At 44.8% G+C, this 24,183-nt stretch overlaps 1 protein-coding gene across 1 annotated transcript in view; it reads left to right on the top strand.

Moving 5' to 3' along the window:
* Window positions 1-24,183, top strand: part of ADTRP (androgen dependent TFPI regulating protein) — a 64,651-nt gene that overhangs the window by 14,470 nt on the left and 25,998 nt on the right. The window contains 3 exon segments of the mRNA XM_069493469.1: window positions 2,395-2,529; window positions 4,154-4,199; window positions 4,202-4,254. Coding sequence (XP_069349570.1) covers window positions 2,395-2,529; window positions 4,154-4,199; window positions 4,202-4,254 — 234 coding nt within the window.

A 24,183-nucleotide genomic window follows, 5' to 3' on the forward strand; every position in this document is an offset into this window, starting at 1 on the left:
GAAAGGAAGGGCTTGACTCCTGACTACTCTCGAAGGCTCTCGCCTGAGGAAAGCGGGTCACACGGGCTCCTCATGCTGGGTGGAGGAGGCCTCTCCCCAAAGAGGGAAGACCTGGCAGACGCGCAGGGCGGATTAATCGCCGTGTTGATAGGACAGTGCAGGCCTCGCACCGGCCCCTGGCCCCTGGCCCGCTCTTCCTGACGACAGCAGCAGCCCGCGGTGGCCTGGGCAGCCGGAAGTGAAACCAGGGCTGAGGGGAGGCCGCTGCTGGGGGAGGAGGAGGAGGAGGCAACTGCTTCTAACCCCTAGTGCAGATGATGAGTATTGGGGCAGCACCCCCTTCCTGTGGCATTTAAAACTGTTGCCCCACCCCTCCCTGAAACGCCCTCTTCCGATTTGAAGCTTCCTCCTTCCTCAGGGCCCGTGGGGTTCTTGACCTCCCTGGTTTTTTACCACCAGATCATTCTTTGCCTCTTTTGCTGCCCTCTTTCCCCTCCTGTCCCTAGAGGAGGGCGTTTCTCCCACGCCCGCTTCCTGCTTCTGCCCTCTGCCCTCTCTCCTCTGTCTTTCCAGCAATCTCGTCCCACCACGCGGGTCCAACTGCGTGGATCTCCCAGCCCCACCTCTCTGGGCACCGCTGGGTCTGAAATGCCAAGCGGAAGTTCCTCTAGGCAGGTGGTCTGAACCTCGACTGCTCCGGATGGATTAGCGTCACCCAGGAGGACTGAAAAACCGCCCATGCCTAGGCCACACCCACACCTATAAAATGAGAATCTAGGGGTGGGAATCAGGCATTGATATTTTTTGAGGTTGTTTTTAAGTCTCCCGCCTGGAGAGAATTGTCTCTCTCCTGACCTCCCCCTGTCCTTTATCGGAACTATTCTTAGAAACCTGATAATTTTTTTTTTTTTTTTTAAGTTTTTTCAAGTCTAGCTCAAGAACAAAACTCTGGGTTTCAAATTCTGGCTTTGGCCTTTACCTCTCATGGAATTTTGGCGAGTGTATTAATCTCTCTGTGTCTCAGTTTCCTCATCTGTGATATAGTGGTGGTTGGAGCTTAATAATGAAGTTGTTATGAGAATTAAAAGCTTCACTCAGTGCCTGGTACATACCAAGTGTTGAATAAAAATCAGCTATTATAGTTTTGAGTAGTCAGTAAGATTTCTGAATGCTAAATTTACATCTAATCTACTGGTTCTAGAACTTTAGCCTATGTAAAGATCACCTGGAGAGCTTGTTAGAAAACCATCTCTGGACCTTAATTCCAAAGATTCTGATTCCATGGTCTGGGATGAGGCTGAGGTCCCCCATTTCTCACAAGCTCCTGGGCAGTGGGTGCCACTGGTCTGATCCAGCCCTGTGTCCTCTCCTGCCCACCCTCCCAGCCCAGAGGCACAAGGCCAGCTCTGCTAGATCCTTCCATGAGTCCAGACCTCAGAGATTGTTCCCCAACAGCCAACTTGCTCAATCACCGGCCCAGCTCCCCCAGGTTCCAGAACTTGCCTGACTCACACCCTAAAAGCAGAGTCTAGACTCCCCTCTTGCACCAGTCCCGAGCTTTCAAGGATTAGCATGGATTCTGGTGTGAGCATAACTCAAAACCAACCCAGCAGGCCTTAAATGAGAAGCCATGGGAGTGTGCAGAACAGGAAAAATGGGCAACGTTTGTTTGCCTGTGGTCGTATTACTTCCTTGAAAAAGACTCTGCTTCTCTTTCACCCGGCTTCAGGGATCTCACAGGACTTACTTAGTAACCCACCAGAACCCACGGTCTGGTTTTTCCTTGTGGATTCAAATCACTCCACCAGCCAGGTCCTCTCTGTAAGGCCTTCAGGCACTCCCTGGAAGGAAGGAAATACATCAACTCCTCCCTCAGGAGAGCACACTCATGTGTCTTTCTCGGAAGAGTGCAGAGCTTCAGCATGGTGCTCGTGAACCTGTTCTGGCTTCTCTATTGAGCTTTCAGCTCGAGGCATTCTTCTCAATGGTCCCCCCCTGGAGGATGCCCGACGGTGCCCACCGCTGCATCTGGCTCTTTGTCCTGGTGCTATTTATTTAGTTCTTCTCACCTCTGTGCCACCAACATATCTATCTCATTCCATTCTCCTTTTAAGCTGACTCTTTATTTTGTTTCCATTTTAGCTCAAGTCCATTACACTAAACACTGTACGCGTTATTATCCCCCAAACGAATTTACTCAATCAGTTTTTGCAAGCAAGGTCAGGACCCAATGAGCTAGAAGCCCAGCCCAGGAATTGGCTCTCAACCAAAACAGCCCAGCAGCCCCCTCCCTCTCGTGTCAACATTGCTCCCAGAGGGATAGAGTTTTCCATCAGTGAAGAAGGTATTAATTAAAGCAAATGAAAATGCCCTCATTTGTTGTAATGAATTTAGCTCGTACAGGCTGTTTTCTACGGGGTCGCCTGCTTGGATGATGCGCTGAAAAGAATCAAAGGGAGAAAAAGCATTAAGTTCCTAACGGCGTTCAGAGACCTGCTTTTCACCACACTGGCTTTTCCTGTATCCGCAGTAAGTCACAAAGATGCATTTGCAATACAGCAGACATGTGCATGTGAACAGACTCTTCTCCTGGGCAGCAAGGCTGTTTGGGAGCCCATTAGTGGGACCCAGAGCAACTGTATTTGCATCAATGTCCTGTCTGACTGCACCACATTGCCCAGTGTCTTTAGGAAATAGGGCACATGACTGATCAGCTTTATCATTAGCTTTTGTCCCTTTGTGAAGGCTTACTAGAAGATCCTTGTCGCTATCTGATAGGGAAGTTTGAAGGAGCCTTCTTAATCACAATACAGCTGACACAGCCTTGGCTCTGTCAGAATGATAGGAACGGAGAACCTGGGGATGGAGATGACTTACTATCCCTTTTATACATTGTGTTTCACTTGCTACAATCGGCATATGTTACTTCTGCAAATGGAAAACCATCAAATTAAAAATGTGTTTTACAAAAGATATGCGACCTTCAAAGTTGGCCCATGGAAAAGACAATTGAGGAGAGAAAGGCAGCCTAGTGTGGGGTACACAGTAGGCACCCCATTCCTGTTGTTGAATGAATGCACATCAAGAAGAAGCAAGACATATGCAAGGAACAGTAAGCTGGTGTGCCTATGCTGTCCACGTTTCTGGGACATTGCTCACATTTCCATTCATTAGCGAGAACAGAAACAAACTGAGATCAAGCTTGCCGGCTGCCCAGCAGGGCCTGTAATTAGAAATGACTACCTTCTTCACCTGTCATTGTCCTGCTTCCTATAGCACTGGGACTTCAAACTTGAATGCAAAATGAAACTCTGCAAACACTACTGAGTTCTCAGATAACAGAGCAGTACTGGCATTCCAGTTTTACCTGGCAGGACACCTCCACCTCCACCCCCATAGAACTTCTTCAGGCCAAGAGTTTTGTTTTTCTTTGTTTGTTTGTTTGTTTTTAATTAACAATGAAGTCTGTTCATTTTTTAAGCCTTAGAAATTGAGCCTATGAAATTTCAGAAGATAGGAAGATCTGAAGATTAGTAGGATTTTCCCCCCATCTCTGCATTGACTTTGTAACACAGAGGACAGATGCTGTGATGAGACAGCCAAGGAGCCCAAGAGGAGGGAGATCAGTTCAAAGTCCTGAGCAGGGGAGACCCACCTCTCAATTAACCAGCTCATGCATTGTCCTGGGGACATGACACTTCCCATCATCACTTCCAGCCTGCCTGCTTCCTCTTGCCACACCTACTTAGAGGGTGGGCAAAGGACATGTAAGACCCAACACACTCCATGTACCCGCTTTCAGCATCCCTGGTGAAAGTTTAGAGAAAGAAGTCATTGGTTAAAGTAAATGACTAATGGTCTGTGAATGCTGTTTGTCCATATCTTCTCTGCCTACCACGGTGACAAATAATTGATCCCCAACTTACTAGCACACTGAGGGATCCCCAGAGAGCACAGATACAGAAATTCTACAATAATCAATTTTTCCTTCATTTTACATTCCTATAATGTAATGTTTTATATATGTGTGTAAATGTAGATATATGATAGCTTTAAAATAGGTATTTTTATTTAGCTATGTTTCCTTGTTTATCTTAGAAAGCTCTGATTAAAAACAAACTTAGTGACGCCATTCTTGTGTTTTATTTTCCAGTTTGTATTTTTGGTATTCTGTACCCTCTTTCTCTACAATCGAGAACTCATTACCCCAAGATCCTAGATGGTGTCTTTCCAGTGTGGCTGAATCATGCAAGGGCGAGTGAGGGGGAAATTCAGTGAACACCAATAGCCTCTGTACTGAAAAGCCCAAAGTGTCTTATTTATGTTTCCAAACTTCTCATCAACTCCCCAAATCCAATCTACTCCTCCCTCTCCATCCCATCACTGTTTATTTAAAGAGCACCTTGAGGGAACAGAATGAACAAAAACTAGTCCTGTCGTTGCAGAGAGTGCACAGAGAGCAGAGGAGAAACCCAGGCCATGAGTCTCTGCCACGTTGCTTAGGAAGTCATTGAAAAGACGCTCAACCAGAGGGCAACTTTTTGGTGGCTGCAGTCCTAAAAGAGGAGTGACCTCTGCAAATAACACGTCATGAAATTCCAATCTGGGAATGAAATAAAGGAAGCTCAAAAAAACAAAAGTCCACCCCAACATCCAAAGAATATGTCACAGCTCAGCAGCAGCTACTTAAGCAATTCCCATCAGGGCTTCGCATTGCAAATGGAATTATCATTCACCTATTTCCATGGATACATTTCCATTTGGTTTTTCACTCACTCTCGTGTTTTTGAGTGGCTAAACAGTAAATAGACCTGTTCTGAGATATTTAGATCACTGGAACCTGAACACCAGTAACAGTGACCCAGACAAACAGGGCTGCCATGAGGTTGCCCAGGTCCCCGCAGGAGGAGTGAGACGGAGTCCTTGGTGCCACACACACAAAGTACCCATGCAAAGTCCCAACTCAGCTTCTTGGTACTTACACGTGGATTTCCATGTTAGGAGTTTATAAGGAGGTGTCAGATTCTGTGAAGCAAATGACATTTAAAAAAAAAAACAAAAAAAAACACAGGGTCCAAGCACCAGGGAGCAGCATGTTAGGACTCCTTGGGTTCATTCATAGACTTTCTGCTACCCACCAGCTCTTCCACTGTCATAAAACTCACCTGCTTACCAACTTGGAACAGCAACTCGGTCCAGCAACTCTTCCCCTGCCACATGCCCCACTTCCCAGGAAAAAACCCTAATTTCAGTTTAAATATTGTGCTCAGTGAGTTACTGATTGTTGACTGACTAATAGACTCTGGTTCTGATCTAATTTAGAGTTCAGGACCAAAAATCTATATAAGTCTATCTCTAGGAACCTCCCCCCCCCCCCCCCCCCCCGCCGCCGCTTACCACCTTCTTCTTGTCCAACAAACTCCTCACCTGCCAAATTTCCCATGAATATTAGTCTGAGACACTACGTAGGGAATATTCCTGCTTTTTTATGGAACTTTACACCGTATAAAGTATGTTCCTCAGGTATAAGCTCTTTTAATTCACACAACCTTCTTTAGAAAACTACTGTAATCTTGATTTTTACAAATGAAAAAAACAAAAACAGCTCAGAGAGGCCAGGTGATTTTCCTGGAGGCCACCAAGCTCGTATGTGGCACAGCTAGGACTGAAATTCAAGGTTAATTCACTCCTTGCTGCCTTTTGCTACAGTAAGTCCAGAATGTGTGGTTCAATCTGGTTTTATTTCATAATTCACCAGGCAATCAAAAGAATGTCACTTTACTGGATCAATATACCAAAGTGAGAATTCTTACTTAAAAAAAAAAAAATTCCAGAATTGTCATCTGTATGCTAATAGACCAGAACTCATAGACGTGATTTGAAACAACTGGCTGAGCTAGATGCTACTAAAATAATAAAAGAGGCAGTCTTGTAAGTGTCCTTCACTTGGGGCCCGACACATTTATCAAACACCTTCTCCAGGCTTTGGGAGCTCATCTTGTAGCAAGCTCCCTCTCTCTTTGGGGTTCCATTTCCTATGTTGATATAAGGTTGGATTGCTTCCAAATAGTTATGATGGTGATGCCCAATATTTGTGACCTTGCTAAATAAACAGCCATATGGATTTTTGATAATTTTGGAAGCAGAGAGCTGGATAATGTACATGACGTCCGTGAGCTAATTAGCAAGGCAGGCATGTACAACAGAGATCCCTAAATATTTTGGGGCCTTTGTGAGCTGCTCCTTGCCACTGCTCCTTGCCCTTTGGTCATTCAAGTAACCTGAATCCCTTGGAGAGAAGGGGCAGGGATCAAAGGACGTGGGACAATGGTGACAGGAGAGACAAGGAGGGGGCCGCCTGCCCTGGGTCAGACACAGATGTTTCTGTGATTCTCTCAGTTTAATTGGAGAAACTCCCAACAGAGCCATACCTAGGAAAAATGTTGCTATCAGCAAAACTGGCTTTGGGTGTCCCTAATGTGAACATCCCCAAACTTCCTGCTTCCTTTTGTTGTCTGCTCCAAATTGAGTGTCCTTATGACTGTATCTCATCCCTCTCTTCCAGACTGTGTCCCCTACTCCGGACATTTTCTGTCCTCACTATTAAATCGTCCTGGCCTATTGCTTTGAGGAATGCTGTCTGCCAACCTCTTAAATCCTAGTGTGAACTGACATGCCAATGGCTGCTACTGGGTCGATTTGTTTACACTTTCCACATTTTACCAAGTACCCATACATGACAAGCTGAAGGAGCAAATATAATGGTGGGAAACCACCACTGAGGCAGCCAGAGTGATACTGGGCAGTCCACTGGATATTTGCTATGTGACTCTGCCATGTGGGGCTGACCCTGGTCCCTGGACAGCTGCTTTTTCCTTCCCACAATGTAAAACTATTGTCATGCACTACCAGTGCCATGCTGTCCTGAGAGTTTCTTTCATTTCCCAGAACCCCTTATTCTAGCCTTAGCTTTGCACTATTTTCTCTGTTACCATTTGTGATGCTGCCCCGAGTTTTATGATAGTGTTTGTCAAAGTTAAGAAATACCACTCTCCCCATGGACAGAGTGTGGTTCTAGAAACTTCATGAATAATCAAGCCTTTAGAATCCTCCCAGTCCAACCCCTGTGGCTCATTGGAAACTTGTCATTGCAGTGAGACCATTCTAAGCTGACAGTCATCTGTCTCTCATGGACCTTTTTTCACCCTTGTTATGTATTCAGACCAAATAGTAACATCAGTGAGATGTGTGCATCCTCCGTGGACAGGGCGCCTTGTCGAAAGCAGATCAGCCTGACTGTTTTATTGCTAAGCAGATCTCCACTCTTCATAAAAGAAGGGAGAGAACAGAAAAGTATTCCTCCAGGTTTTGCCAGGAAAACATTAACTCCTCAGGTCTTATCTAAATGCCTACTAAAGATAGAATCAGAGCAGACAGATTTAAATAGCAGGAAGAGGACTCTCAGTAACTGAGAAAGCTATCAGATCCTAACCAGAAGAGAGCTGGCGAGCTTATTTCTCTGGAAATCAACCTAAATTGTTTAGGTTGCCCCAAAGGAGAGGTGAAATAGATCAAGGAACCCCCTTTGAGCCCTGTCTATGTTTGAGAAATAGTGCCTGACTATTGAGAATGTGTGCAGACACTTTATCAGCCGTCCAGGACTGCATGAGGCTAAGTTATTATCACGTAAAACTTAAGAATTACTGGCCAGGATGCATTGCCTTAGCTCTTAATCCGTGATCACAGAGTTTTAGAACCAAAAAAGCTTCATTGATATTAATGTAAGTTCCAAAACCATCTGCTCTTAAGAAGCAGGCCTTTCCCTGGCTCTTTAAATTGAAGAAGTACCAAATACAGCTACTTAGTTATTTACTATTATATATTGTCATTTACTCACTTGAAAACCAATTGTTAAGTACGACTGTGGGTGATACCATGATGGCTATTTGGCAAGGGTTTTGACATCTGGTTGAGTCTAGAATACTCACACAAAGTTGAAATAATAAAATAACAGTTAATGCCAATACAAGGCAGTGGCATAGGTAGTGTCATGCGTGGGACATGATTACTGCCAAAGAAGGACAGGGACAGGAAGGCTTCTGTGCCCCATCCGTCCTGGCCTGGCTGTGACCCACATGCAGGGCATGGCTGGGCAACCCGGACGGCCTTTGAGCCCTCTCCCAGGGGTGTGCTGAGGAGTCAGAACGCCCAGGGAGTGAAACAAATCATCCGGTTTCTTCCTCAGTCATAGCACCCGAGATGTTGTCTATCACCAGAATTCAGATCCAGTCTCGGATTTTTCTCTTTCACTCACGAGCTTGGTGTGAAATTGTAGGACTGCTAAGTAGGGGTGCCTGAGTCCTGAGGAGTCAGGAAGGTCGCCACCCTTCGTCCCAAGCGTCCCGAACTCCTTCCACCTCTTCCTGATTCCTCACCTTAGCCAGGCCCCGCCCCTGAGCAGGCATCACCCACAGTCTAGATATCGCTGGGCAGCTTGGTGGTTCTCAACCTTTAGGGAAGAGAGTTCCTATAAATCTGAGGAAATCTATGGACATTTTCCCCAGGAAAACACAAATACCTATTAAATTTTGTGCACAATTTTAGGAGGCTCACAAACCGTCTAAATTCTATTTATGGGCCTCAAGATAAGAACGCCTGACGTATCTGAGCATTCGCTTGAAAAGAAGGCCCCCAGATGGTTCCCAATGGTGAGTTCAAATCAAAAGACAAAATCAAGAATTATATACATAGAAAAAGTCATTATTATGTGCTTGATGCTGTTTTTGTCTCTATGGAGGTGACGAGAAAGATGAGATTTATTTCCTAACCTTAAGAAATTTAAAATATAGATATTATATACCCAATCTAAGATTTATATAGAATCTAGCTAATGTGTGCAATAATTAAGAATCAAGATGTTTGACTTCAACATAAGGAGGTGCTAAAAAGTATGTATTGAGTGCCTGCCGTATACCAGGCCCTATTCTAAGAGCTGAGGATGCAGCGATGAACAAGACCATCAAAAAAAGTCTGCGTTGTGGAGTATACACATACATAAGCAATAAACTACCAATAAGTGAATCATACCATGCCCGGTAGGGAAAGTGCTACCACTGATAATAAAACAGGGTGAGAGGGCAGAGTGGTGTGCTTGTGTGTGCATGTGTGTGTGGAAAGGAGGCAGGTTTTACAGGTGGCAGGGCCATTAGGGTGGTCAAGGAATATCTCTGTGATGAGCTGATATTTAACAGAAATTTGGACAGAGTGAGGGAAACACCCATGGCAGTTCTGACCAGACAGACAGAACGGCAAGTACAAAATCCCTGTGAGGAAATACTGGCTCTTTAGGAAACAGGAAGAAGGCCAGTGTGGCTGGTTCGAAGTGAGTAGAGAGGAGATGACAGGCTGTGTAGCCAGGGTTCAGATCAGGCCTCGCAGGATTTGTAAGCAGTTAGGATTTTGTTCTGAGTATGATGGAGAAAGGCACCTTTTCACGGAGGCCTACTGTGTGCCCCCAACATACACTTATATGCTTGATATATATGGCCAAAAAAAAGAAAAAAGAATAGTAAATAAGATTTTTAGCCTAAGCTCCAGGAAAGGGGTATAGATAGAGATGCTACAGAGGTACAAGGATTATGGATGATAAAATCAATTGTCCTATTTGGATATTGGTTTGAGATGCCTATTCACAATGATGTCAAGATGTGGAATAGTCAGGTTAACATAATGCCCTAGGTTGGATACACCTCGGGGAGATTTCTGGGCTGGTGACATAAATTTGGTTGTTTTCATCCTAAAGATTGGTTTTAAGGTTAAATTGAATAAGATCACCTAGGGAAAGGGGTGGTTAAACAAGCTATTCCAGGACTAAGCCTTAGAATACTCCAATCTTCTATGGTTGGAAGGAAGAGAAGAAGGACCCGACAAAGTAGTCAGGTGACGGTGAGCTCGAGGGAAACTCAGGGCAGATTAGTCTCCTGGAAGTCAGTGTAAAAATGTTTCCAGAAGGAAGAAGTCTTCTATGTCCAAAGCTGCTGAGACGTTAAGTGAGATGACCTTGTAAGAGGACTGGAGTCAGACCTTCCCACTGGCCTTGGCAATGTGGAACCCATGAGCGACTTGTGCAAGGGCAGTCTGGAGGGTGTGGAAACTGTGTATCAGTTTCTTGTTGCTGCTGTAACAAATTAACGCAAACTTAGTGGCTAAAAACATTGCGAATTTATTATCTTATGGTTCGGAAGTCAGAAGTTCACAATGAGGGTTAAGGGATAAAGTCCGGGTATGAGCAGGGCTGCATTCCTTCTGGGGTCTCTAGAGGAGAGTCTGTTTCCTTGCCTCTTCCGTCTGCAGTCCACCCACCTTGCTGGCTCGTGCCCCTGCCTCTGTCTTCACAGCACATGGCTCCAACCTCTGCCTCTGCCATCACATCTCCTCTCTCTCTGCGTCTGTCTTCACAGCGTCTTTCCTCTGCCTCTGCCCTTCCTGCCTCCCTCCTAGAAGGACCTCTGGGATTACACTGGGCCATCCAGATAATCCAGGATAGCTGCTTGCTCTCAAGATCCCTAATTTAATTACATCTTCCAAGTCCCATTTGCCATGGAGGTGACATGTTCATGGGTTCTAGGGATTAGGATGTGGACATCTTTGGGGACCATTATTCAGCCTACCATGCTGCACGACAACACCATCTAATGCAAACCTAGTCTCTGCATTTTATTTCCTCCATTTCGATAAGCTTGTCTGACACTCCATACAACAAGGGATTCCATTTGTTTCATTGTATAAAAGTGGCAGTAAGTTATTTAAGTTCATGTAATAAGGAGCTGTATTCTAAGTATTTCCTTTGTAAAAAGTTTTGCAGTTTCCATCAATAGACAGTAAGGGACTACATATATACACTACATGTGTAACACATATAACTTGATAAATAATATATAAAATATGAAATAATAAATACATATGATATGATAGTGATTGTATGATACAGATGAAAAGTGTGGTAATGGTAGAAAAGGGAAAGTGCAGAATGGCTAGTCAGAGAAAGAGATACCAGATCATGAAGGATATTGATAAAGATTGATAAGGGTGAGAGCACATTCCCAAATGTTGATGATGTCAGCTCTTAATTTAGGTTTTTCCAGAAACTTCTACTCTCCTCTCTCCTTCTGTCCTTCTACTTCCCTTCCCTCCCCTGATCCCTTAAAGGGAATAGTGTCAGCCTTCCAAAGGGCCCAACAAATAGATTCCGCTTGGCATCTAGAGAGTGAGCAATAGGCCTCCCTTTACAAATGTCACTTGACGTGAGTCACTACACCTGGCCCACCTCATGCCCTGCTGCTGAGCAGGGTTGCCCCTTGTCCATACTGTCTTAAGGCATATTGGCCTCAGTTTTGTCCTGTGTGACGCTGACTTGAAGCATGAGCAGGGGAAAGAGATCAGAAAAAGAGAAGCAAGAGAGGGAAGGCTTTCCCCAGACGTGGGCGAGCACACCCTCCGAACCACCACAGAGCAGACTGACGGACGGATGGGTTGTGACCACGTTACTCTTTACGGCCAAACCTAATTCTCCCCCATGCCCTCAGCTCTCCCACACTCCACCCCGATGTGCTTCTGTGGGTATGAAAAAGCCACTTTCTTCAGAGACCGTGGAGGAAAACAGGAGGCTGTGCGTTTTATGCAGCCACACCTACGGGGCTCTTCTCTTAAAGGGTACTGGGTCTCCGCTGCTAACAAATCAGCCCAACAACCAGTGTTCATTAAAATCTGACAATGTGCTAGTCACAGCCCAGGCACCATGTGGGCTAGCGGAGGATAAGAGACAGGATTCCCATCATGAAAACAGTAAAAAGTCAAGGAATAAGCCACAAGATGCCACCAACGAGTACAGGATAAGGCCCAACAAGCGGTATGAGCTTACTTTTAGAGGGAAAGATCCCCTGCCACAGCACGGACTGGGAAAGGGTGGTGAATGAGGTGGAGACGTGAATGGACTTTCAAAGGATGGATAAAAAAGACAGCAAGTGATGTCCAAGCAGGAGGAACAATGAGCCCAGGCAGAGAAGTGGCCCAAGGCAGGCTCAGGGTACCATGAGGAAGCAGGTCAGTGTATTGGTGCCTAGGGTGCCGTGACAAAGTACCATGACCGGGGGCTTAAATCCACAGAAATGTTGATTCTCTCACAGTTCCAGAAACCAGACATCTGAAATCTCTGAAATCAAGGTGTTAGTAGACACTCTCAGAAGGCTCCACGGAGAATCTGTTCCGTGCCTTTCTCTTAGCTTCTGGTGTTGCCACAATCCTTGGCTGATAGACACACCACTCCAGTCTCTGCCTCCGTCATCACATGGTGTTGTCTCTGTGTGTTGTGTCTGTCTTCACGTCATCTTCCCTGTGTGCATGTGCCTCTGTGTCTCTTCTCCTTTCTCACAAGGACACCAGTCAGGTTGGCTTAAGGCCCCCTACTCCAGTGGGACTTCATTTTAATTAATCACATCTGCATCTATTTCCAAATAAGCTCACATTCTGAGATTCCAGGAAGGATGTGAATTTTGAGGAGGACACTATTCAAGCCAGAACAGTTAGTTTGGCAAGAGCAGAGGTATCAAAGAGAGAAAAAGCAGGAGATATGTGTGGAGAGCCATGTGGGGTCAAATGTTGAAGACATGAATGCCAATGATTTGGTTTTTATCTATAGGCAAAGGAGATGGATGGAAGGTTTTGAACTTGGAATAGTCCCTACCTTTAAGTGCTGATAATCAGACTGGAGAGTAAAAGATGCCAAGGTTGGGGGTGAGGATCGGGGGAGATGCCATCATACAGGTAGAATCACTTAAAATCAGAAGCTCTCCCTGAATTTCAGACTCTATATTTCTTTTTTATGGGAACTCTGGAAAGATACATACATTTATTTTTCCTCTATTAAGTCCTGCTTTACAGGCAAAAGGAGTCGAGAGTAAAAATCTATTTCCAATACATACTTAAAGTATCCATTTGGGTTCAATAAATATTGTATTGGCAGATTGTTTCTTTTCTGTGTTGGCAGTGATCTCAGTCGACGTTAGCTCTAATTCATCAACAGCTTGCCCTAATTTGCCTTCCTTTGTGTTGCTTCCTGGAGACATAAATATCCACTTGGAATCACAGAGCTAAAGTGCTGCAGGCTCTACAAACTGCCCACCTTGCAGAAGAGGAAACTGAGGTTCAAGTAGTTTATTCAACTTACTCAAGACCGCAGGACTGGTTAGTGACAAAACTGAGTCTAGTATATGATCCTAAGTCATAAACCTGTGTTTTCTCTAATACTCATATGCTTTTAAAACATCTTTTACTCAAGGCAAGCTCAGTCCCATAGTCAGAAAGAAAGTGAGAACACATATCCAGCATAGTTCTTCTTTTGCTCTATTCTTTAACTCATTTTTAATTAAGCTTTTTATTTTCAGATAATTATCGATTTGCATGAAGGTGTAAGAACTAATAGAGTCCTGTGTACTCCTTGCCCAGTTTCCCCCACTGGTAACATCTCAATGCATTTTTAAGGTGACGCCCCTCGCTGGACATGTGAAATATTTTTGAAGCCCCAATCTCAGAAACAACCACTTCACAGCAAGTCACTGAACTCTGATCCCATCTGCTGTACCACGACATTCTAAAATCTGCTGTGACCGTATTCTGTTCCAGACCAGATCTACGTTAGACAGAGAAAATATGACTGGCAAACAGTGACCAGAATGTGGTGCTGGGAAATAACGTCTCATGTGACTCCAATAGAGTCACATTAATGAAGCCAATGAACGGACGCTTCCACGGCACACAGAGGGAAAGAGCCTTGTTCAGAGCGTCGCTGAACACGCACTATAGCTCCTGAGAGGGAAGGAAAATGCAATGATTCACCACGCCCTGATGAATAGTACTTGGCTATCATTTCAGCGTTATTCATGGCTTCTCTCATTGTTTCGAAACACTTTCTAGACACACTTTTTATGTTCTATCCCATTCACTTCGTATCCCAAGGTGGGTTGGAATCCCTTCCAGCATGTACCTGGGACACAGGGAGAGGTTTCCCCACAGTAAACTCCACGGTCAAACCAGAAGCTAACCTGGGATTAGGAAGCAGAGTTACCTGAAAAATGACCCTGAAGCCTCCTTGCCCCTCAGGAAATCTTAAGGTAAACAGAAGGGAGTCTAAGAATAAGCTGCCACAAGATTACAGTCCACTTAAGGTTTTACGTAACCCAAACCCAGCGCGCATGTGCTTGCTTTCTTCATCTCTGGAATGCGGGGACCAGGAAGACAAAAGTATGCCTTTTTTTCCTCTTCTTTTAATCCCAATTCAAAGAACTTCCAATTGTGCTCGCGAGTAGCCTTCTTTTCTATTATCCCTTGGAAAATTCCATGATCCAGTGGTTCTCTGTTGTTTACCGATGGGCTGCTTTTTAAACAGAATAGCAATAGAAAATACATCCCAATTTCTACGTCGAGGTCAAAGGTTTTTGGTGATCAAAAAAAAGGATAGCTGCCTTCTGAGAAATTACCAGGAATTTTAGTAATTGAAATTATTCAGTGCCCTTGAGGGTTTGCGAGTGGGTCCCCCTCCTGTGTGAATCACCCGGCCCTCACTTCCATGGCAACCGTGTGAAACGCCCCGGCGGGAAGGCTGACCTGACACTGGAGAGTAACCAGGGTGGAGAAACTCATAACAGAAGATCCTAAATCACTCCGAGATACGAAGAGAAAAAAAAATTAAAATCTAAGTGGATAGGAAATACCTAAAGTCCCAGGATCTCAAGACAGATGTGAGGATGCCCAAGAGCAGCCTGGTGGGCGGGTGGGGAGCCTTCTCTGCCAAGGTCAAACCGACACTCCTCTTCCTGATGAAACTGCCAGCACAGAAAAGCTCCCACCGTGCTTCTAGTTGCTTAAATACCCCAGAGGCAGACACTCTGATGGCTGCAGAATCCCAGCCTTGCCTTGGACGAGGAGCAGCCGACAGGCTCTCGACCAGCCCCCACATCTCCTGGTCCTGGTCTGGGCCGTCATCTTCGCTGCCTACCAAGCAGCCACTGGTACCTAAGTGGGAATCTGAGTTTGTCCAGCTCCTCTGTATCCCGCCCACCTCCAGGTCCCTAAATGACCAGCCAGTGGAATAATTCTGCAGGGCATTGCCCAGTAGTCTTTTTGATGGTGGAATTACACTTGCCCACGTGTTACACATTCCTCACATGGATTCTTAGCCCCCAGAGGCTTCATGTCTTGAGTTTTTAAATTCTCTGCTCTGCCCTTCGTAGCCAAGTCCGTTTACACAGAAGGGCCACGCTTTGCCATCTCCTTCCTGAATCTCACCAACTCTTCCAACCTACCTCCAGCCTTGCTCACCCGGGTTTCATTCCCTTCCACCACTTCCATGTATCACTGGATGCATCCATTCCTCTAAAATTTTACACTGCACAAAGCTAAAGAAGAGGAAACAGGGGCAGAAGAGAACTCTTTCCCTATGTAGCTCGTGCGTGTTAACCCGTGTGAGAGACAGAGCCATCTGCCAGAGTCTACCCAAGTGTGAGCAAAAGATCTGCTCAAAGTTGGGATTATTCTGGGGATTATCAATTCTCACTTGGATCACTGATCTCAGTGATTCTACCCTGAGTGCCGAGTGTATACCTGCAAACTTTAAACTGTGGCTGACAACTTAAAAGGCCCCAGGTGCAATTTGAAAGTACCTCCATGAGCATAAAAATCTCCAGGTCTATTGGCACACACTCCCCCTCCCCACTCAAAGAACCAGCTATCTAATTATGATGGTATGAAACCGAATGAAACCCTGATGGGAACAGGCCCACTGATTAGGAACAGTAAGCTGTGGCCATGGTTTGCAAATGCTGTTTTTGCTATTCTATCATCTCAGGATGTGTGACTCTAACAGACAATAACACGATGAGATTTCCTTTTTTACCTGTTTCATGCTCGACAATGAATATTCTTTTGTAGCAATGATTGGCAGAAATATTAAAATACTTAACCTATCAAATAGTATTTAATAAAGGTCTTTTGTCTCCAATTGGCACAGGGAGTTTAGTTTAAGACTTATATATGGGAACATTTTAATTAATATGCATACTTTCACTGACATATTTTAAAATAATACTTCACTAACCTAATGTCAAAGTCAGTAACATTAAATTATGATCACAGAAATTATAAGCCTGGCAAAAAAGGTGCCTAAGAAATATTTGTTGAATGATATTTGACAACTATTATAGAATATTGAGTTGCATGTCCAATGGGAATGACACTTAGTGTTTTGTTTTGTTTTGTTTTTTGAGGTAGTGACTTTTAGGGCATGATGCAGATAATTCGGTCATTTCCAGGTACAGGTCATCAGGAAATGGACCATCCAGGGAATGAAATTCTGTCTTCAGAATTCACGTCTGTTAAATGTCTACTTGAGCTAAAAAGTTGGAAGGGATAAATGACTAGGAATAAAGATGTTGACACTGGATCCTAAAAAGTCAGATTGGGGTGAGGGGGGAACAAAATTTCTTAGCTGTATGTCCGAGTTGCAAAAATGATTGATCTCAGATATTTTCTACAAAGTTGTCTTCGATTTCATGAAAAGAATTGGCTTAAGTACCAGAAAACCTCAACTCTGGTACCATTTCTGCCATTGTCTTGCTGTGTGGTTTTGGAAAAATTAATAAACCTCTCTGTGTATTTGGTTCCTTAAATTAGGCAAAGGCATGTTTACCATCCTTAATTCTCAATGTTGTTCTTAGGAACAAATAAAATATTATGTGTGCAACATGAAGTGCTATCGGTGATACGTAATGACCTATGCCAAATCGTTACCAACTTGGAATCACATCGCACATCACCTCTTCTCCATTCTCCTCTGCATCGAAGGGGCTAAACCTGGAGCCACATACAGTTCCTAGAATCCCTTTCTCCATGGGGTTCCAGGCAAGAGTGAACCAGTGCGAGGCGTTTGCTGAGATGTGGAGGAGCAGAAGCCATTATTCTCTAATGTCAGTTTCAATCAGATGTGTGGGGAATTTGTAGACAAGAGGTTAGTGTAGCTTCTGTACAAGCACCTGGGAATCACATGTTTCATCCTACAGCAGCTGAAATTAATAGTGGCGATTCATGGAGACTTTTGACATTTGCAAGCTCCCATCAAGTTTCCTTGATTTCCACTGCCCTACCCTTCTCTCCAGCTGCCTAAGCCTCAAGAGCCTTCCTGTTGGAACCCTTGGATGGGCTTCTACTTCCTAGAGTGAACCTGATGTTACATGACCATGACATTCATGCTTCCTTCCAACTCACATCCACAACCTCTAACATGAGGAGAAAGCCATCCATTCTGAGGGAGCAAGGTCCTGAGTAACTTCTGTTTCTGGCCATATGCTGGAATAGAAGCCCAAAGAAAATCTTTCATGACAAGACACCTAAAACGGTGAATGAAATATTTTTTAAAAATCTTTTTAAATGCTTGGCTCACAGCAAGAAATTAATAGAAATTTCCCAAAGCTAAAATAAAAGGAGAGGTAACAAAAAGAGTGAGGTAAAGTCAATATTTGAAGAGATAAGCACTGAGTATTTCCCAGAATTTATGCAAAAGTAATTCAAGAAGTGCAAAATAAATCCCACATACAACGAAGGATGGACAAAAGCCTCTCTCACTGAGCCACTTTGTGACGCTGCAGAAACCTCAGACAAAAAAGAACATCCCAAAAGCAGCCAGATTAATAGGATGGATTTCCTAAAAAGAAGCTAAGGTTAGACTCACAGCTAATTTCTCAATAGCAACAAAGAAGCCAGTGGATGGAATAACAGCTTCAAAGTGTGGGAAAAAAAAAAACAAAAAACCGTCAACCTATTTACTCACTGAAAGCATCTTTTAAAACAGGGCAGAATAAAGACATTTTCACACACGTGAGAACAGACTTGCCTACCCACAGACCCTCTCTGATTGAAATGCTAAAGATTATACTTCAGAAAGAAGAACTAGGATCTCAGAAGGGAGGTTTGGATGCCAAAAACAATGGCAAAGTGATTTGTCCAACTTGTGGAAACAAAAACAAAAATAGTGTAAATTGGGAGAGGGGTGATGGGAATTGAAGCATTCTAAGGCCCCCTGGGGCTGTTGGTAGGGAGGCGCTAGAGGCAATGACTTATGTTAGCCATTACCAAGTTAAATGAGCATGTCATAATTTCTAAAATAACCATTATCATAATAAACACGGAGTGTATGACTTCCATATCTGTAGAAGATGAAATATTGAATAGAAAAAAAATCTGACCGGAATTTGAATCCATGCTCAGAGAGTATTTTGACCTATAGGAATCATTGGAACTGGAATGGTGTGGGGTAGATTCGAACCAGTTAACATGGGAAGTGGCTTATACTGAAAGGCCTTTCACGCAGTCTTACGTTGTCTCCCTGCTGCAGGCATCTCTGCTGTTCTTGAAGGCACAAATCTCTACACTATGCAAGGAACCCCTGATTGAGCTATTCTAGTTAATAACGTCGTCAGACTTGGGGAGGGTATTGTGGTGAGTGGTCAGAGTGCATTTCAGAAGAAAATGCCAAGTTTCTAAAATATTCATTTTAAAAGGACAGGCATAAGCAAAGAAAGAGAACGAATGATTAAGTAATCCATTTTGTTGTATCCATTTATTAGGGACAGAAGCCCAGTTCCCTAAGTCTTATTCTACAGGCTTCTATGTAATAATACTATTAAATAAATTGTGATCATAGATGAATTTGGTAGAGTGTTCTCCTTTCTGATGCCGGGAGCTGTCCCTGGAGGAGAGGCCCGTGGGGTTTCTGGCAATTAAGAAAAGGCTCGTGATCATAATGTGATCTCTTGAGGTGTTCAAATTGCGTGTCTTCAGTGCTAGGCAGTGTAACAATTAAGCACAAGTTTGTATTTCTCTGTATTCCTGTGCATGCTGTTTATGTAGCATATATATTTCTAAGGTTTCAGGGTTGGGCTTTAACACACCCAGGACTGCTTGGTTGACTTTGCTGTTGGGGGTTATGCACACAAACCTACAGCACCACCTGGGCCCACTCCTGAGGAGAGGGGGAAATGCGAGTCCTATTTGTTAATTGGGATTTTCCCACACTCAGGTGTTTAAGCACAAACCAAACCCCGGGTCTCCCCCAGGCCTGTGCTAGCTGCCTAAGGCCCGGACGTGGAGACTCTGCCAACGTCAGGGCTGCGTTTTTCTTTTCCCCAATTTCCCAATCCCTTCTATGCTTGTGAACTAGATTGGGTCCTCTTGCCCCTTGGCTGCGACCTTACTGGAAGCAGAAGAGCAGTCACCTGCTAGGGCACTTTCCTGAGCCTATTCCGTGGCAAGCAGTCTTTGGAAGCAGCCACTGTATGAGAAGATGAAAGGAAAGATGTGGACCGTATAACCCTCCTTCCTAGCACCCAAAGCAGGGGCCAACCTCGAGTCATAAGTTCATTTTTCTGATCCCTGCCCCGATCCTCACAAGGACTTTTGAGGGTGAGAGTCGAGTTGGCTAATGAGGAGTTTCGTTCAGGGCAGACACTGCTATTCAAGCCTTATGGGAAAGAACCAAGCCTGCCTCTCAGAGTGGAACAGAGCCCCGGGCACTGCCCCAGACCTGAACATCTCTCCGTTCTCTGCTCATTTCTCATAGTCTTGTCACCAGCTGTCCCCACATGGCCAAATTCAGGGCTCTTGATTTTGCCCCTTCTTACTCACCTCTCAGCAGCACTGGGTACATTGGATTCTCCTGCCCTGGAACTCTGCTTCCTTGATTCCTATGCTACTACACTCCCCTGGTTCTCCTCCTATCTCAGTCTCTGCCTGGCGCTTCTCCCTGCCCTCTAAACAATGGCATTCTTCCTGGGCCCTCTTCTCTGCCCATGTTCTTTCCCCATTAATGCCCATCCATTCATTCCTGTGGTTTTTGCTCTCTCCATGCGCTGAATCTCCAGCTCAGATCTCCTTTGAGTTCCAGATTTGCATCTCAAACTGCCTACCTAAGCTATATCCACGTCTATAGACACATCACAGACATCTCCAAGTCAACGTGTGCAGAGCTGAACATACTATACTCTCACTGCTAAACCTGTCCTGGGCTTCTCCATCTTGGGACACGGAACCACCAACCTACCATCTTTCCAGTTACTCAAGACAGAAACCAGCATTGGCCTTGCCGTCTCCCTCCATTCCACCATTCTCATGTCCATTCGTTAGCTACTCTTGTCCACTCCACCTCTGAATTACGCTGCAAATCTGATCACTTTCTAGTTCCACTGCCAACACTCTGGTGGCTACAGTCACTTCTCATCTGAACCATGTGATACCTCCAAACTGGTCTTCCTGATTCCGTTCTCAATCTTCTTCACACAGCAGCAAAATAGATCAAAGAATATTATTCCCCTTTCTAATACCTAGCAGTGGCTTCCCATTTCACTTAGAATAAACCTGAGTTCTTTCCTATGGCCAAGCAAACCCAGCAAACCTGGCCCCTGCTTAACAATGCAGACTCAGATGGAGCCTCTCTCCTCCGGGCACGCCGTCTTCTATCCATTCCAGATTTTCCTCTGCTCCTGCAACTCTTGAAGCTCTTTCCCACAACAGGACCTTTGCACGTGCTGCCCCACTTGCCCAGAATGCTCCACATCTGCTCTTCCATGGCTCTTTCTTATCCTTTAGGACTCAGCTTAGACGTGGCCTTCTCAGAATGGCCTTCCTTGACTGTCTTCCATGAATTAAGTCCCTCCCTTGCATGCTGACACAGAGATTCCTGTTTTCCTTCATAGCAGATATCAGGATTATCTGTATGTTTCCAAAACGTCCACCGTTAGACTGGAAGGTCTATATGGGCAGGGGCCACACTTTTTTTACCTTTTAATCCTCAGCACCTAATACAACTGCTGGCACGTGGTGGGCAGTTAATGATTATTGCATGAGAGAATGAATGAAGGCTTCACCTCTAACTCTAGTAGCCTCTCCATGACCTTGACTGACCCAAGCGTTCCTCTTCCTTTGAGGCAGAGTGGGGTGTGCTGGGGCTGAGGGACATTGGAGGCAGAAAGAAAGCCTTCAGCAACTCTGCCTAGCGTCTGTGGAAGACACTATTTGTTTTGACACTTTGGAGTGTTCTTTCGTACAGAAAGCTCTAATGAGGACTATTCTAGAGAGTTTGCTGGTACCTTGAAATATCTATGGAACTTTTGGTTGTTACATCCAAGATATGTGGTCTAATAATGCCTGAGTTATGTTCAAAGAGATGCACAGAGTCGTAGTCATTACACAAATCTTGTTTAAGGAGAGTAACGTTTGTTCTGATGTGTGCTGTGGCTCAGAGGATATGCCCTCAGGCTCACACTTTCCTCTGTCACCACCGTTGTCAGATGTTAATTAGGAAACTGTGTATTCACATAGCCAAAGAGAGTTCAAAAAGCCATTGACTCAGAGAAGAAAGGTGGCAGAGTCTGAGACTGAGAAGAGAATTGAAAAAATGACCATGGAGGGAGCCAATGAAAGAGGGGTGATTGAAAGAAAAAAGAGGAGAAATGGTTGAAAAAAGAACAGCCTCTTTCTAGCTCTGTGAAAGTCTATGAAGGGCCAATGTCCCTCCTCCTCATTACTGCAGGGCCAGTGCTGGCCCTGGGGGAGGCGCTTGATACCACCCAAGCAGGGGTTCCCAGCGGTGAGCACAGAGGCCAGTAGTGGGGTTCATCAGTTGTGCACGTGAAAAGTACATCTGTTCATGTGGAACCCCATAAGTAGAAATAGAACAAGTTCTTTGGTGGCTGCCATGAAATCTAAAGTGTTAATAGTCCAATAGTAATCAAGGGGCTTCTTATTTTGAGGGCAAAATAAAAAAAATATAAGCTTCATAAAGGCAGGGGAGATTTCAGCATTTCGCTTCCCTTAGCAGGAACTGATTTTACCCATGAAAATTCAGATTTGAAAACTAAAGCACACAGGCGCACACACACACAAAGCAAAACAAAACAAAAAACTCTGGTGCTTTTTTTTCTCCTGAGTTTGGAAGCCAAAATATGCACAGTTATTTCAGAGAAGTGTTCTGGAGAACTCTCCTGGTACAAATTGGTTAGGAATAAAAGCTTGTGTGTTTTTGGCGTCTCTCTCCAAACACATCTAGAAACTCCTAAAAGCCACACTATATTATACTGTGGTGAGAAGGAATTTTGTGACCTTTTGAGAAATTTTTTTTTAATTTTTCCAAAGAAAACCGTGATAAGGAAGTGAGCCAAGTTCCTTAGCCATGGGAATTGTCCCAATGCCCCAGGCTGCATTCTCGTCAGCATAGAGGTCCAGAGCAAGCGGACTTGTCACCAACTTGTCCTGCATGTAGGTGCCCAGATTTTACACTGGCAAACTTGTTAAGATCTCTGCCCACCCTTGGGGGTGCGGAACAGATGGCAGTGGCCTCTGGGGAGCATCTCCATGCTGACCTTCCCCTGTGCTCAGCTCCAGGGTCCACGTCCAAGAACACCTTGAAGAGGAGGTTGAACCGCAAAGGTCCCTGGGGCTGGACAGAGAATGTAAGACTCAGCCTGCAAGGAAGGATGGGCAATTTGGGAACACAAGGAGCAAGCTCGTGTGTGCCCACTACCAATGTTTCTGTCATGTCTTAATATTCTCTGCAACCCTGGACCACATCTTTCTTGAAATATCTCTTCCCTCCTTCCCTTCCCTCCAGACTTTCTGACCACTCCTGTCCAATTGCCTTTGCAAAATGCTCTTCTGTTATGTATCATTTAAACCAGAAATTCTCAACTGGGACTGACTGTGCTCTCCAGGGGACATTTGGCCATGTCTAGAGACAGTTTTGATTGTCACAACTGGCAGTGGGGGTGGGGCCCGCTCCTGGGTAGAAGCCAAGGATGCTGCTAAACATTACAATGCACAGGACAGGACCCAGCACAAAGAATTTTCCATCTATTCTAAAATGTCAGTGGTGCAGAGGTTTAGAAACTCTGACTTAACTGCTGTGGTTCTACAGTGTTTACTCCCAGATCCTTTAATATTCTTCTCACTCACACACTGTCTGTGGGTCATCTCAGCTACTGCCACTTAACAATATATAGACACTCTGATGGCTCCCAAACCTCTGTCTGCAGCTACGTTTTTCTCTGAGTGCCAAACTCATACATCCGCCGTCCTACTGGACAGCTTCAGCTTAATGCCCTATGGGCAGCCCTTTTGTTTTTGTTCTGTTTTGGTCTTGGCTTCTCAGCAAGAAAAAACAATGCGCATAATTGAAAAAGTAATCTGTAGTTATCTGCTTTTAATAAAAGGGAATTAAAATTTACTTTTAGTTTGAAATAACAAAACACAATTTAGTGGCACGCTCTGAGAAAATCAGACACCGCTTGAAGTGCCACGGAAGCTGTTTAAGAGAAACCCGTGAGTCTTTTAGGACAGAAAGATTTTGATGGAGTGAGCCTTGCAAAAGGAAAGTAGCCCTTTGAGTTAAACAAGGACTTATTCTCTTTCCCTGTGGACCCCAAGGGCTCGACTGAGTGGTCTAACATTTGCAGATAATGTGCTGCCCTAGGGTGACACTGTAGGGTAACAGTAAGTTGAAATTTATTAATATTTCTTTGAGTTCAGAGATTGTATCTTCTATACCTTTCAATTGCCTAGAATGCTCCAACAGAACTGCCTCTCCTGAGATAGTTGATGGATATTGAATAGAGGCATTTCCTAGGAAAATTTCATCTTTTACCTTTAGGTCCTACCCTTAGCCATTCCCTTCTCCACTGGCAAGACCCCCACAGTGAGCAATATGCCCCCCAACATACACACACTCACCCTAAATCAGCTGATGACATGCATTTAGGAAAACCACCAGTGAGCAACTGTCATTCTCATGGGACAGAATCCCTTCAGAATCCCCTGCAGGTCAGCAAGGGAAGGCCAGAGGCAGGAAGGAGAAGGTGTGGAAAGTGCTCCCTTATGGGACCGGTCACGCAGAGGGATTGGAAATGTGCCCCATTTCATGCTTACAGGGTGCTGTCCAGAATCACTGTTACCTCCCAGGGGCAGCAGCTGCTTACACACTCGGAGCCCTTCACCGACAGCCGTGCCACCTTGGGAAGGAGGGGCAGGTGCCCTGAGACAGGTGCCTCCAAAGCAGGAGTAGAGCCTCATGCTTCCGAGCCTTCCTCT

This window comes from Eulemur rufifrons, chromosome 18 (assembly GCF_041146395.1).
Source record: "Eulemur rufifrons isolate Redbay chromosome 18, OSU_ERuf_1, whole genome shotgun sequence".
NCBI lineage: Eukaryota > Metazoa > Chordata > Mammalia > Primates > Lemuridae > Eulemur > Eulemur rufifrons.